Genomic DNA, 17,329 nt, shown 5'->3' with positions numbered 1-17,329 from the left:
GCGACACGCCGGGTGGAGGGCCCAGCCACACATCAAAGGCGATGCCTTCCATAACCGGAACGCACGCCAGGCCCGGGCGCCAGTCACGCCGCCACAGCCGCCCGGCATGGACTGCCTTCAGACGAGCAACCATGCCATACCGGCTCCGGCTTTATGGCCAGCCCTCGCTGCGGCGGCCGCGCGCGCACCTGTCGGCACGCCCAGCCGGCGCCTGGCCGGGTTTGTGGGTGCGACCCGGTTGCTCGCAGGGACGCCCCGGCCGATCTGGCACAGGGCGGCAGATGCCACCACCAGGACCGCCGGCAGTGCGGACATGAGTCCCTGACACTACCTGGGCCAGCGCGGCGCAGACAGACCGGCAGGACGTGCCACCAACCACCACCACCACCATTCCGCCACCGCCCAAACCAGCCCCAACAAACCAGCCTTCGACAGGCCCGCCCGCTGCCCCTCTCCGGGACCGGCGGCCTCCGACAGCAGGCCTGGACGGCGCAGCGGGCCGGACAGCCGGCCGCCGGGACGGACGGGTGCAACACGCTGCGGCTCGACCCGAACGGTCGACGGCCGACGCGCCTCGACGGTGCCGACGGTGCCGCGCGCGGGCGAGACGTGCCATCACGAGCTCGGTGCGACCGGACGTGCAGGTGACACGATGCATGGCCAAACGCAGCAGCAGGGTCAAGCGTTCGGAGGGCGGTAAGGGGGGGGGGGCATCTAGCAGACCGCCGCGGTCATCAGCCAGGGGAAAGGCCGCGAGACGGCTCACACTGCCTGGTCTCCACGAAAGCTGGGCGCGCGCACCACACCGTGGCGGGCGCCCTGGAGGTAGCGGCGACCTGAAGGTGCATGGAGGTGCAGCGAACGAGTGCACGGGTGCTGCCAGCATGCACACACGGGCTGCTGGGGCGGGGCGGGACTGGGGCCGGCCGGGGGAGAGGACATACCTGAGGAGCGCGCCGGACTGCCCAGCGCAGACGGGCTGGCCGAGCGAGCTGAACAAACGGAACAGAACAGCCGCCGTTAGAGGCCGGCCGCAGCGCACCGACGGGCGGGCTTAGTGGGGAAGCCGCGCTGAGCAAGCACGCATACTCGGTCCGTGAGGCCTGGATCCCGAGCGAGGACGGGCGCGCCGAACACAGCCAGCGGGGACATGCAGAACATCTCGGTCTGCTGACCGTCTCTAACTACAGAGCCGCGTTCTGTTGAGACAAACCAAAGCACAGAGACTATTTGATGGAGGCAAGACCTCGCGAGCTCGGACATCCAGACGCATGTCAGTGCGCGCACATACATACTGCACAGCGTCAGCATACACCAAACGGCCGTGCACCTCGACTGTGGTTGCGCGCAAACCACACGATAAGCACAAATGTCACAGAGACAGCGCAAGGCCAGGCGGCGGTGGACACCCTGCGTGCCCCTTGACAGGGGTAGTGGGCTGACAGCCTGCATGCCCCCCGACAGGGGACAGGGGGAGGGGGGGGGGGGGTGGACACCCTGCATGCCCTCGACAAGGGACAGTGGGGGCAGTGCACCTGATACGCCGTCATGGAGCCCACAGTTCTTGGTCGGGTCGGCAGGGCGCCGGCTCTCCCGGCTAGGGGAGGCTCACCAAGACAGCACACCACAGCGCCGGTTCCGCTGGCTGCCAGGTGGTTAGCTCGGACCGCGCGCCGGACCGTTCTGCACGCGCTGGCTGTCCGGGGCTTCACCTGACGCTGCGCGCGGACCGGCCGATGTGTTTCGCCGTCCGCGGGTGGGGCGATATCACGCCACGCGCAACGCAGCGGCATCACCGCCAACAGGACGAGAGGGGAGGGGGCGTTGCCACCAGGTCACGGCCCGGGTCAGAGCCTCACCTCTATCGCGCTTCCGCTTCTTGCAGTCGTAGTCGAGCCGGCGTCCCTGCAGCTTCTTGCGGTGGTGCTGAAAACGGCGACAGCGTGAGTCGGCGTTGCAGAGAGACCAGGCCCTGCGGCACACTGATGCTACCCAGTGACACCGCAGGTGTCAGGCACGGCAGCCCATGGCCAGCACACGGGCCTGCGCATTACTCTGCAGTCATCTATTACATCATTCGGTCAGAAACTGTGCGGGTGATTTATCTCCAAAAAATTTAAACGAGGCGTGTAATTTTTAAAAATTCAAACGTGTAAGATAGCGAACACGAGCGTGTCAGTGGATCTGGGGACGGCGGATTGCGGTCTCGCCTCCATGGTGTGAAGCATCCCGATTATATTGGAGCCACACGAACAAGCAGGTCACTGCATGGCGGGCTCATGTCGTCAGCCAGCGCTGCAGCACTCGCATGCGGTCATCTGAGCTGGGCGTAGTTCGCCTAAAGGTATTAAAAAAAAAAGAAGAAATGAAATATTCACAGAATACAGAATGAGCCAGACGAAAGGGCATTGGGATAGGGCCACCGTGCCTGTGCAAACAATAAAACAAATATACAAGCTTCAAGACGCATCATTTTCTAAAGCTGTTTTGTGTATTTGGTTATTCGTAACTGGATTTTGCTTCCATGTAGCTTTCGTTGCTTAACCTCTCTCATTTTTAGACCACCTTGTTGTGCTAGAGATGGGTGCCGAACATGACACTGGCTGCTTCTGGCTGCTTCGTTTCTTTCATTCTCACATATGGATTGCATACCGTCAGCGAAATCAGCCAATGGTTTGTGAACGGCGCATTCATCTATACCACGTCAGTACGACTTGCTACGTTTTAGTGTGGAACTGACAATGAAAAACCAAGGTATTGCTAAAATCCGCATCACAAAAGAGATCAGTCAAATATTATAACAACTCGACAAGGCATGTCCCCACTCCTCTAGAAATCCCCAACGATTCTTTCTGGCCAAAAAGCCGTCCGGACAGCGCTTCCAATGACAAATGGCATGCTCCAAAACTGAATCAGGTATTTTCTATTTTCGCGCCCTTCTTTGCCAGCTTTTCCCAAGCTTTTTAACCTTTATTAACGTTTTGAGGCATTTAAGGCAAATAAGCAGTTGTAAAATTACTTCCCAAACTTTTCAACCTTTCTTAACGTTTTGAGGCATTTAAGGCAAATAAGCAGTTGTAAAATTACTATCATCTTACTAGAATGCCACGAAACCTTTCCAGCACAAAGCGCGCCCGCCGTTCATCGACGGGATGAGCTGCACGTGGGCAAATGCAGTCCGAGCCGCCGTGTAGCTCAACTTTCAACAAGCCGAGGAAGAGGGATTATGCTGTTGTATGGCGATGAGCAGCTTGGCGCTGGCGATCACACAGGTTCCATCCTGGCCTGACACAAATTTTAAGCAAACATAAGACCTCAGTAATAGCTATATTCCTCGAAGAAAACCAGGAGAATGGAGATATGGATGGGTTTAGCCCATCTATATCTCCATTCTGGTTTTGCTCCGAGGAATAAAGTTATTACTACTGTCTTATCTATGCGAATAATGTTCTTCGCAAATGCGTTTAATAACTTACGTAAATTTCAAGCAACCCAAAATGACCTCTTTCAGCACAGTAACAAAAATTCATTGGCGACCGAATCAAGTATCTTTCCTCCATATGATATCCGTCAAATACCAAACCCATAGTAGGCCAGAAAGCTACCTGGCGCCGGAAATTTATATTGCAATCTTTATCGGCAGAGCATTTATCAGTAGAGCCCTGTCGCAGAGTCCGATTGTGAGCAGCGACCCGGATCGCCGCAGGACCCGACACACGGCATGGTCGCGGTGACGGACCGGCTGCCTCGCTCGATGCCCTTCCTGGGGGCGGCCGACCGTCCGCTGACGATGACGCGGCCAGTGAGGCTGAAGAGGACCTCGATCGCCCGAGCACATCGGCAGCCGGGTCCCCACGTGGTGCAGCTTCGCAGGAACGCGCTCCTTCCCTGGTCCCCCATCTCCCCCGCGGGCAGTCACTGGCCCCACGTGACCGCCGCTGATCGAGGCCGTCACCCGCGCGGTCCCCAGCGAGCGAGCCACGCGTCCAGCCGATCGCCTCGCTGACCTAATCCGGGGAAGCCGGGGAACGGCCGCTGACTTTGGCCGGCATCCGGGCGCCGCCAATATGACAAAGACGACAGCCGACGCCGGGCGGCGACGCCTGTACACGGACGGGGCCCGCGTCCGTCTGAGGTCAGACGCCGTCCGGCGACGCCTGTACACGGACGGGGCCCGCGTCCGTCTGAGGTCAGACGCCGTCCGGCGACGCCTGTACACGGACGGGGCCCGCGTCCGTCTGAGGTCAGACGCCGTCCGGCGACGCCTGCACACGGACGGGGCCCGAGTCCGTCTGAGATCAGATGCCATCCGGCGACGCCTGCACACGGACGGGGCCCGCGTCCGTCTGAGGTCAGACGCCGTTCGGCGACGCCTGCACACGGACGGGGCCCGCGTCCGTCTGAGGTCAGACGCCGGGCGGTGACACCTGTACACGGACGGGGCCCGCGTCCGTCTGAGGTCAGACGCCGTCCGGCGACGCCTGTACACGGACGGGGCCCACGTCCGTCTGAGGTCAGACGCCGTCCGGCGACGCCTGCACACGGACGGGGCCTGCGTCCGTCTGAAGTCAGACGCCGTCCGGCGACGCCTGCACACGGACGGGGCCCGAGTCCGTCTGAGATCAGACGCCATCCGGCGACGCCTGCACACGGACGGGGCCCGCGTCCGTCTGAGGTCAGACGCCGTTCGGCGACGCCTGCACACGGACAAGGCCTGCATCCGTTTGAAGTCAGACGCCGTCCGGCGACGCCTGCGCACGAACGGGGCCCGAGTCCGTCTGAGATCAGACGCCATCCGGCGACGCCTGCACACGGACGGGGCCCGCGTCCGTCTGAGGTCAGACGCCGTCCGGCGACGCCTGCACACGGACGGGGCCCGTGTCCGTCTGAGGTCAGACGCCGTTCGGCGACGCCTGCACACGGACGGGGCCCGCGTCCGTCTGAGGTCAGACGCCGGGCGGTGACGCCTGTACACGGACAGGGCCTGCGTCCGTCTGAGGTCAGACGCCGTCCGGCAACGCCTGCACACGGACAAGGCCCGCGTCCATCTGAAGTCAGACGCCGTCCGGCGACGCCTGCACACGGACGGGGCCCGAGTCCGTCTGAGGTCAGACGCCGTCCGGCGACGCCTGCACGCGGACGGGGCCCGAGTCCGTCTGAGGTCAGGCGCCGTCCGGCGACGCCTGCACACGGACGGGGCCCGAGTCCGTCTGAGGTCAGACGCCGTCCGGCGACGCCTGCACACAGACGGAACCCGCGCCCGTCAGAGGTCAGACGCCGTGCGGTGGCGACACGGCGACGGAGACAACGAGCCTGTACCACGGTATCCGTTATCACGGAGCGCATCGCGCTACGTTCGGACCTAAGCTCAGATCTAACAGTTCAGGAAAACGCATTAGCATTATTTCGCAGATGCGTGCGAGGCACGGCTAAGCACTGCATTCTCCGCGAGCAAATATGTGTTGCGAACGCATCATTAGGTGCAATGTAGCTTTCCTGCTTTTTCAGCAAACGTGGAGCAAGCCGATGCGTGAAAATAACTCACCATTACTTCCTTTAAGTCTTTGGTCTGAAGATGATGCAACGGTTCCAGGAAGTTCTGCTTCATGCTGTCATCGAGTGCGTACTTGATATCGGCTATTTGCTTCATGGCCTCTCCGGTCTCGATCATTGACTGGGCTGTAACAAAAACCAAAATGCGTGCTGGAAACAGGCATAGCTACATGGGCGCATATGCAAGACCTCTGTTACCAAGTATCTCATGATAATCAGATATGATTTTGAAATCATGATATCTGTATCCATATGCATATATATGTATATATATACATAGCCATTTCTATATACATATAGCATGATGATATATAACTGACGTACATATGACTATATGCTATAAACACATCAATTCAATAGTCGCTAATTGCTCCATTGAGACCTCCAAGGGCTGAGGAACTGTTAACTATAAAATTGTCATTTTTCCAGCACAAATCCACAAGACACCAACAAAGCCGTCGAATTTCACGTTCAACCTAGTTCTATTTGCACACACAATGGGCACGAAACGTTCGACGCCGGTTAACTGCCGTCTCTGCAACCATCCTGCACAACCACTTTAGTTTGACGGACAATTTTGCCTCCAGCCTTTCGCAAGGCAAGCCCAAGGGGTCTCTCTTTTGTGTCCTGCAATGCTGTGTCAGATTATCAAGGCGCGGGTGACAGCCGCAATATGACAACCCAAACTGTGGGTAACAGCCGAAGTGTGATGACCACTTCGTGTTTGCGAGCAGGAAGCGTCCAATGATTACACGGCTCGTTCCAAACCACATGGACAAAATCCTTGCCGTCGCCTGGCTGTACTGCGCAGCAAAAATTCGAGCCCAATCTATGTAGAAAATATTCCTGAGCTCCACATTCATAGAAATTTGTAGTTCCACGCGGTGTCAGCTAGAAACCAACTAGGAACAAAAGCGATTTTTGCCGACAAATCAGTAGAAAGTTATAGTTTCCATGCGATAGTACCCGAGCTTGAATGAAAGCAACTGTGTGTACAGCCAACAAATCGAAATTTTTTGCAATCACTCGCTGCAAGCAGGTAAGGCTAACCGGATGCACGTTACAGAAACAACCATCGAACAACCATAAACTGTCTTTTCCTTTTAGCATTTATATCTCCGATCAGCTAGTCGGAACCGATGCCTCAAGCACTTGCAAGCTGGCTCTTCCTTTTATCATTTGTATTTGTGACCGGCCATTCGGAGGCAATAGAATGTCCCACAAGCGCAAGTCAGAAAACGGATCCCAGAAACCACGCAATCTGCCTTTTCAGCGTGGATATCACTGCCAGCAAAGTCAATTATGGAGCTCTACAAGATATGTGTAACCAATACTCTAGCCATTTAGCCTCGTACAGTAATGGCACAGAGCAAAAACTGCTAGAGAGCCTAGCTGACGTTTCCACGACACCATCGTTTTTGCCGTCTGAGATTCAGCCCACAGATAAAAGGTTCTGGCAGTCTATTCCCAGACACAATATAGCTAAACCGGTGGCCACTGTATGTGCCAGCCGGTGCTCAAACCCATCCCACCTAGTGACCACTTATAGAGCAACAGTTCACAAACTCAAGATCGACGTAGAAGCACTCCGGAAAAAGCTGACGTACCAGGGCACCCGACTGGCCAAAACCAACGCATCAATACAGAACCTAAGCACTCAGATTCAGCGTATGAAGACGGCACTACGCGGCATCAAGACGCGCGCCCCGGCCCGGTACCCGTGTCCCCGGCGGAACCGCGTCCCGTGGAGCACCGCCTGGGTGCCGTTCCACACAGGCTGTTTCTTGGTGATGAAAGCCAAAGTCCGATACCGCGAGGCTCGTCTGCAGTGCCGGCATCTGGGCGGCCGGCTAGCCTCGCTGCACGAGGGGCCCGAGACGCGATTCGTCAAGGCGCTGGTGCGCCGTTACGCGGCGCACGGCACGGCGTGGGCCGGGCGCTGGTGGTCGCCGGACGTGGCGTGCCCCGACGGCGCCGGCAGCCACTGCCGCTGCCCGGTGCTGATCGACCGCGTGCCCTGGCGCCAGGTCGACTGCCTGGAGCAGCACTCGGCCGTGTGTCAGGTGGTGCCGGCCGGGCCGGCGCGGCGCCTCTTCCCGTGACCAGGCGGACCGCGGCGGGGCCGGCTGGCGCGCGACCCTCGTGGCGCGCGCCCGGGATGCACGTGTCGCTGTCCGACGGACCCCGGATCGCTGGGGTCGGCGGCGCCATGGCTTCGGGCCGCGCGGGGATGTCGATACAGTTGTGCAGATTTCGCCGCAGATGGAATTATGCCAACCGCATTACAATACATTTGCAAACTGATCCAGCGCGTCTGGTGATGGCAGAACTCCGACGTCGTAGGGGGAAGGGGGAACGACGAGAACCGGCAGGTCTTAAAATTTAAACGCCCAATGGATTAGCAATCAAACCACAATAAAGCAAACAGAAATATGTGCTGCAAAAATGCATTATTCGTACACGGCAAAGTAAATCCACACCGTACCTGTACGAGCCACGCAAATAATTTGATTGTTTACGTTCACCCAATTCTCCTGTTTTCCATTCAGTGGGCCTAGTTGCTGTGCATCAGATTCCCACGTTGGGGTATGTAGATCAGACCAAGCAAACACAAAGCGGCACTTGCACGTGGTGAACGGCTGCGCGTGACCATTCGCATGGGTCAATAACGAATGGGCGGGCGCGCAGCTCTCGCGACACCCGTTTGCATGGGTCAATAACGAATGAGCGGGCGCGGAGCTCTCGCGACACCCGTTTTAAGCCGGCTGCTTTGGCGTGGAGATGGCGGGAACGCTACTCCCGACACGCGGGCTGACGACACCCGTTTTAAGCCGACTGCTTTGGCGTGGAGATGGCAGGAACGCTACCCCCGACACGCGGGCTGACGACGCCCGTTTTAAGCCGGCTGCTTTGGCGTGGAGATGCAGGAACGCTACTCGTGACACGCGGGCTGACGACGTCCGGCGCGCTTAACCGGCCGGGCGGTTCTCTGGCTGGTCGGTCCACAGCTGGGTCGGTCGCTCGGAAGAACCTTATGTAATGTACGAAACGCGAGCCCATTTTGCGCTGAGAACAGCCTCACTCGTGCATATGGTTAAGATAGCGGCTTCGGGTCTGATCGTGTGCGCGCCGCGTGAACGCAGGCGCCACGCACACATTTAGCTACCCCTGTCAGTTGTACACGCTTTGTGCTGTATACCTGGGACCACAGCAAAGTGGCAACGTGGATTTAAAATGTGGCACGCAAAAATGTTCAATGAATAAATTAGGCACTCAACTGCAGTTTGTTTGGACCGTGACTGGACAAGTAATAACCACGGATGAGACGAACGCCGACGCCTCAGAATTCAGCGCCACATGTAAATGACACTAGTTCCACTCGCGATTCAGAAAGTAGAGCTCGAAACAACAAATGAATAAAAAAGAAGAAAAAAGTTAGCATCGAATAAATTATCAAGAAATAACTATTTTTCGGGAGACAATGTATCGAGTAGTGTACCCGTTGACGTTGACCAACCTATCCAATACATAAGGTCATCATTTTAAATATATCAGAAGCATCGTCTCGTTTTAGCACGGACAACTTCTACCTCCTTCGGGTTTGCAAAAGAAAACAATGCAGATCGCAGATAGCCAGAACAGAACAGGGGAGGACAGATCACAGAACGTGGAGATCATAACTATCCGTTCAAGAACGGAAAGAGGGGGGGGGGGGACATTCACTCGTCGTGGACCACCGTTCGCCTGCACAGCGGATGGAGACAAAGCGGCCACAGGCCCACCAAACTCCACGGCCGGCGCCCCCCCCCCCCCCCCCGTTTGCCAGTGGCACTGACAACGTTCCCAGACTGATTCACTCTCACCAGGCAGGGCAATTTCCATAATTGGACCATTTACTCTGAATGTCAGCCCTAGCAGCGCGGAGGTGCTAGATACAGAGCTCAGCAACCGACCGCGCCCGCCACGGAAGGTCACGACCCGGTCCGAGCCTGGGTTCGGCGGCGGCAGCTCGACAAGCTGCAGCAAGGCACCAAGACACCCCCTCCCCACCCCCACCCCCCATCCCCCCCACCCCCAACTGGTTCACCACCATGCTGTCTAAATCGCGCGGAACCCGAACAGAGCAGGAAGCTTTCGGGAGACGTCTTCAGTGTAGGGCATGGGGCTCTGCACGGCAATGTAGGGCATATGTAGGGCTCTTTCAGGACCGCGCCAAGTCGTAGCGACGGTATACCTAGCGACCCTTTGCAGACTTTGGAAACGGAGCGAACAGAAAAGCATGTTAGGCTCATAAATATCCGGCCTTGGGCATCGTCGGGTACAAAGGGGGTACAAAAAACGACGCGAGAAAAAAGCCAAGTGGTCACAACGACCGCAAATTGCTTCCTTTTTGTTGTCCGCCCTTCTATTTTATTTTTCCTTGCATGCTCTAAATCAACGTCGGTTTTCCAATGTTTAGAGTTTGTGGTCACTAACAAAGACACACCAGCCTGCAATGCCAGTACGTCCCGACCAGAGGACCGAGCACTGGAGGAGGCGGCACGCAGCAGCGGCAGGTCCGGCCAACATGCACAGCAGCGGCAGATCCGGCCAGCACACCAGTGCAGCCCCCGTCGCGCCGCACCCGCGCCCCGCCCCGCCCCGTCACGTGCCGCTCACCGAACGGCTCCTCGTCGCCCAGTTTGCGGCCGAAGTTGACCATGCAGTCGCCAAGCACGCCCTCCGGCTGCGGGTAGGTGGCAGCCTTGGCCTGGCCCGACAGCTTGGAGATGCCTGCCGGCGAGAGGCGGGGGTCAGCGGGTCAGGCGGCACCCGGCCCACCTCCAGGGCCGGCGGAGCGCGCGCGCCGCGCCGCACGGCTGCCAGGCCCGCGCCACCAGAGGCGGGCCGCCGACGGCTGTGTCGATGCAGCGACGATGGGAAGCTCACGGTACTCACGTTCCCAAAGGGAAACTGCGGAACGCAAACTGAGTGACGATGCCGGGCTTGGGCTGAGAACGCGTCGCAAGGGGGGTCCCGGACGGGACGGCAACACAGCAGACGCTGGGTGCACGATACATCCAACCTCGAACAAGTACATGGTCGCACGTGCATCGAAGCCTTGTTGAAACAGCAAAAGCGATGCCAAGAGGAAAATCAAAAGTGCCAAAGGGGTTTAAAGCTTCCAAAGAAACGTACAAATCCACGTCCAAAATGGCATATCGGTGCCAAAAGAAACCAGTTCGATGCACATCTATACTTACGATTGAAACTGATATGGGAGGTGCCTGAAATTCAAACATCAGTACATAACTGCGGAACTAAAAACCACAGTAGCACTAGCACAGAAAACGCATCACCACATAAATATAGCGAACGTAACGTAACCGAATGTGCTTTCCAGGTAACGCCACACGATCGGAATAGCATACACTTCAAGAACAAAGAATGCAATGATAGTACACACATCCTGTGACCTACTGTGACAAACGGTGGCAGATGGACTACAACTGCGGGCATGAAATGTCCGTGGCGGCCGAGGCACCCATAAACGCCCACCCCGGAAATCAGACGACACCGAAAACCGAGCCTTGGGGGCTTGAATCTGTGCGCTGCCAGGACCGCAGCCGGCGGCCGGCCAATGCCAGAGTTGGACCGCCATGCCGGCGGTGGACCACGAGGCAGTCCAGGTCCCTGCTGCTACGGCTGAGACTGAAGCATACTTCAGTCGACAGCTCGCTGCAGCTTCGGTTCAGACGCCGGTGACGATCACGAGGCCGGGCGGCGGGGGAAACAGGGGTCGGGGACCATTCTCGGATCCAATCAGGGACCGGTGACGATCACGAGGCCGGGCGGCGGGGGAAACAGGGGTCGGGAACCATTCTCGGATCCAATCAGGGACCGGTGACGATCACGAGGCCGGGCGGCGGGGGAAACAGGGGTCGGGGACCATTCTCGGATCCAATCAGGGACCGGTGACGATCACGAGGCCGGGCGGCAGGGGAAACAGGGGTCGGGGACCATTCTCGGATCCAATCAGGGACCGATGACGATCACGAGGCCGGGCGGCAGGGGAAACAGGGGTCGGGGACCATTCTGGGATCCAATAAGGGATATCGCAGGAGACTGGGCGGGATATGTCCTATAAACTGTCAGGCTTTGCCGGAAGGTGGCGCGTGCCACTGCCACTATCTGGGCCATGTCCGGCACTAAAATCCAAGCCCAGCAGGCATTCCCAGGACACTGCGGTGGGGAGCCAACGCAACGGATAAGGAACCCCATCTCTCGCCCTGTGAGAGCTTTACCCTTTCAGGGGCTGTTTCACATGGAAGATATTGAAGCAAGCATCATACATGATGAAACAAGCTCACTTATAACTATTGGTATGCTTTCTTGGTCAGTGGAAATGCTTATTGGCAAGTGGAAAATACTTTTTCTGGGCCTTGATCGCCGCATAGCTCACGGAATGACAGGATTCGAATGACGTTAAAAACATAAGCTGTCAAGTACACTGACAAGGAAGATGGCATACTCGTGAAACAGTACTGTTAGCCTTATTCCTCGTCTGTTAGCCAGGAGAAAGGAGAGATAGATGCATTATTAGATTATCATCTGTCCTTTATCCTGGTTATTCGACGACGAATATGGGTAACAGTACTGCGTTAGGCTAGAAAACATTTTAAAAGTCCATTGCGAGCGAGAAACAAACATTATTTGCGTTTTTGACAAAACGTCACCGACCGCGAGAAGGGTCACAAATATTGAACCGCGAGAAGGGTCACAAATATTGAACCGCGAGAAGGGTCACAAATATTGAACCGTCCACACCCGGAGCCCCACATTTTAACGTGGCTTAATGGTGTGAAATGAGCTGACAACGATTTCAGCACCACGCCCAAACCCAAACCAGGGGGGGGGGGGGGCACTCTGTCATTGATCCTCTGTTACGAAGGTCCCCCTTCGCAGCAGAGAATAAACGACGCCCTCGAGACAGTCATGTACCTTAAACCCATCAAGGACACCGCTGAGCCTCGCAATAATTGGCCGACCGTTACCGAGGGGAGCTGGGGACGAGAACCGGCGGGATCACGAAGGTAACCAAGAACGCCGGAAGCGACAAGAAGTCAGGTAAACTGTGTCAGCCCGCTGGAACCGTCCAAGCCCCAGCCAACTTGTAACTGGCGGATGATACGACCCCTGAACCTGGAGCAATCAGCGAACGCAGCCACGATGGGTTCCCTGCGAATGCTACGGTGTTGAGGAGCCGCACACCGGGCACTGGGCAGAGCCGCGGCCTTCCGGGAGCGGCCGGCGCCGCTCGCTTGGCACGGGAGCGCCGTCTATTTGTCGCCCCGGTAGGTCGCGCCAGCCAACGCTCGCTGTCCTCCCCCCCCCCCCCCCCTCGGGTCCGCAGCACCGCGGTCCGGCGAGTTGGCCGGCGCGCTGCAGGTGATTCGGCGCCGTATTCTGGTGGCGCACCGTATGAGATGGGTCCCAATGGAGCATCCGCACTGGAGGCAAAAACAGACGTCGCAAACGGGATGATTTTTTGCCGCACCTGATGCCACCTTTGAAATATTCTTGGCGAAATGGCAACCTTCGGCGCTTCCTGCGATGGAAATGCATTTCGATTCGATCTCCGGTTACATATACACTTCCCTATCAGTCCCAGAAGGCGGATGAGTACGGGGAGCATTACGCGGATCGCCAAGCTTCAAAGACAATCTGTCCACGGCACCCAGCTGAATGGGCCAAACCATGCCACCTTACGTCAAACTGCCACGGCGTCAAACCACCTTACAGCGCATTCAGACAAGGCTTTCCGGAGCCTTTTCAGCAGCACGGCGTTATTATTGGACAAACTCAACACGATGACCACGATTGTCACGGTCCTTAAAAAATTGTACTGCCAATCACACGTCGTTTAATTTCGTTCGTTATTCCAGAGTTGTTTCATACCTAATGTCGCGCTATGTCGTCGATTTAGAAGCCCCGAACTAGGCAGTTCGATAATCGTTCGATAATCTTCATGGCAAGGCGCACGGCCAATGAAAAGTATTTCCTTTTTAAAAGCATGTTTCTTAGCAAGACGCCTAACAAACACGGCACACGTAGCAACCACCGCGCTGACATCAAACCGCATCATGACATAACTGACTGGGCGTCATCATCAGCCGCGGCCGAGGACTCTTCGCGGACGGTGGGACGGGCATGGCATGGCACGGCACGGCATGACATGGCATGACATGGCATGGCATGGCATACCATGGCGGGACAGGGCAGGACAGGATGCGCCGCTCAGACCGCGTGCGAGCCGGCTCCGGAGCGTGAGTCGTCCGCCACCCGGCTGTCCAGAGGCCCCACACGCGCCCTTCCCGTGACCGGGCGCCGGCACACGCGAGGCCCTGCGCGCCCCGCGGCGAGCTCAGTGCCGCCCAGTGCAGCTTCCCAGGTCACAGACCATCCGGCGCCGGCCCCACCGCCGGCCGGCGTCCGGCCCCTGTCACAACGCTCGTACTATGGGGGCGGCAGCGTCACCGGCCGGTCAGCTGGCTACATTGAAACAGGAGCCGCGCCTCCTACGGGCACGGCCCACCCGGAGCCGGACACCTGACACCCGTAGCCCGACTACGGCCGGCTCCCGCCAGCTGATCATTGACGTCATGGCTCCGGGCGGCACGACGCGGACGATGAGCGGCGGCACGCCCCCTCCGCCCCCGTCCCCACACTCAGGCGCGCCCTCCTGCTCCATCCAACAAACCATGCTCAAGTTCCGCCGGGTGGACGGCGGACGGCTGGTTTCAATGGCACAATGCGAAAGCCGACAATACACAGTAGTCGCCTCATGATATAGCTACAAGGAGGAGGACCCGCTGATCAGTCGTGACGCGCCACCAGCTTTCTCGGTTTCGTGTCACATGTAAATGTACAGAAATGTTGCAAGTTCGTGAGAAAAAATTCTTAACCCAAATCATACAGCGGAGCCAGCATTACTAGCATCCAAGGGCGTGGCATGTACCGCAGCTGCACGACAGAATCGCGGAACCCACAAAGCACCGGCTGAAGGTTCCCAAAGCCGATGCAGTGCACGCGGTGGCTCTCACAACGTGACGCCTATTGCTGGCAGAACAGCAACGCATCGATTAGTTCCACCCCACGACATCAGAGGGGACCGAAGTCTCTCGTGCAGACAGCGGACCCACTAGAGGGGAATTGGACGAGCAATACCTGCTGCGTGAATAAAAAACGAGTGGAACTATCAGCGTCCTGCCGCGAGCGCCCCCGGTGCGCCGCTGGTGTCAGAGGACTGGCCGAAACAGACATCTCACCCGCCGCTGTACGTCTCCGCACCTCTGGGTCTGGCCAGAGGGCATCCATCTGGCCCAGTGACCTCAGGCAAAGGACCCATCATCGCCGCCGACAGACGCCCCTCAGCCAGGGGCTCGGCTCCAGCTCAGCCCCGAACGAACAAAGGTCCCGACAAACTGCCGTGACCGCCGGCGGGTCCAGCCGAGCCGGCCCAGGGCGCCGCCGTCGACGGCCGGCGCCAGCTCACCTTTCACAGCGGCCATCTTGGCGCGTGAGGTGGGGTTGGGGTGCAGGAACTCCTTGGTCTTCACTTGAAGCTCCTCGATCAGCTCGTTGGTGACATCCGTTTTCTGCCGGCGAGCGGAGGCGTGAGGCAGCCTGACAGCCGGCGCCGTAATGAGGCTCATTGTACACCGGCGGCGGTGTCAGCCGCCCGGAGCGGCGGCGACTGACGGGCGCACCAGAAGGCCCGCACCTGTCAGCTCGGCCAGCACGTGAAATGCTCGCGTCGAGGGGTGGCGGGAGACCGGCGGTACAGGCAAAACACATATGCTGATAATAATCAGGGGTTTTCAGGCACATCATATATACACAAACATATATCTACACACACACACACACACACACACACACACGCACACACACACACACACACACACACACACACACACACACACATATATATATATATATATATATATATATAGGTTTACGCGCATCACCATAACAGACACTAACACAAAATCCAACCTAATGTAGCCAACGGTCAACTTGGAATTAATCCAGCCGGGCACGAGGAATCGGTACCGACTCATCTGAACGTCGAGCTCGTTGAAACCGGGCCGACGAGCGCAACGATAATTCACGACGCCAGCCGAACGCAACGCAACCCCGCCGCACGGAAGCTAAACGTGTGCTGTCGTCACCACACGCCTACACCTCCTGGATGCCGCCGGCGCCCGCCCGCGAGCCAGCCACGATGACACAGTACACACGCACAGGCGCCACCGTCTGTGCTGGAAGCTGCCCCTGACGAGAAGACCCACCCATCCCGCCACTTCGCGTCGCAGAAAATTGTCACTTCACTGGAAGACATTGCCCCGGCTCGTTCTTCTGCAGAGCAACGAGCTGACAGTTGGAGGAGTCTGTTCGCCACAACACGCTAGCATGTTTGTAGCGGGGCCTGGCACAGGGCGCGAACTGGCTTGGACGTGAGCAGCCGGACGGCCGCGCAGTCCGCCGCCGTGCTGAACTGGAGGGCGGACAGCTCACGCAGCCCGCGCAGAGAGCACTCGGTGGTTATGGGGGCACATACCCGCTCCATCTCGGTGAACTCGTCGTCGAGCTTGGTGCCCTCGGCACCGCCCATCTTCTCCGAGACATACTGGTTGGCCTTGTTGATCTGCTTCCTCAGCCCGGCGAACGCCATCTTGCCGGAGTCTGCGAGAAGACCGACGGGTCAGGTCAGGGTCGGGATGGACAAGAGTCTACACTAATGCCGAATGTGTCAGAGTGGGACGCGAGACGACATCAATGCCTGCTGATACACTTCGGGCGAGATCGGCTCAGCTCGGGCGTGGTCGCGTCGGTCGGCGTCCGTTCTCCGGCAGCCGTCAGTGGAAGTCACGGCTGGCAGTCGGGGCCGCGGCGGCGGCGGCTCCGCCCTCGCTCCCGACTCACCCGGCGAATGCACAACTGGAACTGAGCCAACCGCTCGTCACCGGCTTCAAAACAAGGCTGGCGCCGGCCGAGCCGCGTTCCAAAGGTCCCGCACAGAGCGGGCCGCGTGGAGGACACAGTCCGCACGCTGCCGACTGAATATGCGTGCGTCACTGGACCCGCAGGCGTCTGTAATCCGTCCGTGTGGAAAACTCTGAGCTCTTTAACTCGCGTCGACCCGCTTCCTTCGTACTCTGCACAAGCATGGACCTGTGATGATAGCTGATCCCGCCTCCGCACAGACCACGCTGATGACTGGTCGTCAATGACTGCCTGCGGCACATGCCGTATCAGTGAATGGACTGCGGTTTCCCGTAACGGCCCGCCCACACACCGATCGCTGTTTCACGGACGCAGCGGCTCTGACCGCCGCCGTCTACCTGGCCGTGAGTCAGCGAGGGCAGGACGGCGGCTGGAGACAGCGGAGAGGGCGGCCAAAACACGCCAGGAACGTGAGTCAGAGGCATGGCGGCCGGCGGCCGGGGGCAGGGCCGGCAGGACAGAGGGTGGCCGCGGCAGGCCTGGACCCAATGTCAGGTGAGGCGCTGGGGCGGCAGGCGGAGCCATGCTACCAGGCTAAGGGACATGAGAGACAGAGTCCAGAGACGGAAAAAAAGACGGACGACCGAAGATCAGACGACACGCACATCACCACGCCCGATCCTTATGATCTGCCATAACGAGGCTAGCAAAAAGTCCAAAGGTTGTAATCTTGCCTAATGTAAGGAAATATGCAGTGCTATCCCCTCGGAACTTCCGCAGACAACTG

At 58.3% G+C, this 17,329-nt stretch overlaps 1 protein-coding gene across 4 annotated transcripts in view; it reads right to left on the bottom strand.

Moving 5' to 3' along the window:
* Positions 1-17,329, bottom strand: part of LOC119100736 (endophilin-A) — a 37,920-nt gene that overhangs the window by 7,502 nt on the left and 13,089 nt on the right. For 3 of the 4 annotated variants that reach the window (XM_037223835.1, XM_037223836.1, XM_037223832.1), the window contains exons 2-7: positions 16,157-16,281; positions 15,089-15,191; positions 10,797-10,820; positions 10,213-10,326; positions 5,546-5,679; positions 1,860-1,926 (exon numbers count right to left, since the gene is read on the bottom strand). In XM_037223835.1, coding sequence (XP_037079730.1) covers positions 1,860-1,926; positions 5,546-5,679; positions 10,213-10,326; positions 10,797-10,820; positions 15,089-15,191; positions 16,157-16,270 — 556 coding nt within the window. In that variant the 5' untranslated portion in view covers positions 16,271-16,281. The remainder of the gene's footprint in view (positions 1-1,859; positions 1,927-5,545; positions 5,680-10,212; positions 10,327-10,796; positions 10,821-15,088; positions 15,192-16,156; positions 16,282-17,329) is intronic. The other variant, XM_037223833.1, reaches the window with a different exon arrangement.

This window comes from Pollicipes pollicipes, unplaced genomic scaffold (assembly GCF_011947565.3).
Source record: "Pollicipes pollicipes isolate AB1234 unplaced genomic scaffold, Ppol_2.1 Scaffold_4881;HRSCAF=5763_pilon_pilon_pilon, whole genome shotgun sequence".
In the NCBI taxonomy this organism is placed as follows: domain Eukaryota; kingdom Metazoa; phylum Arthropoda; class Thecostraca; order Pollicipedomorpha; family Pollicipedidae; genus Pollicipes; species Pollicipes pollicipes.
Note: the sequence above shows the minus strand (reverse complement) of the source record. Positions and strands in the feature narration are given on the sequence as shown.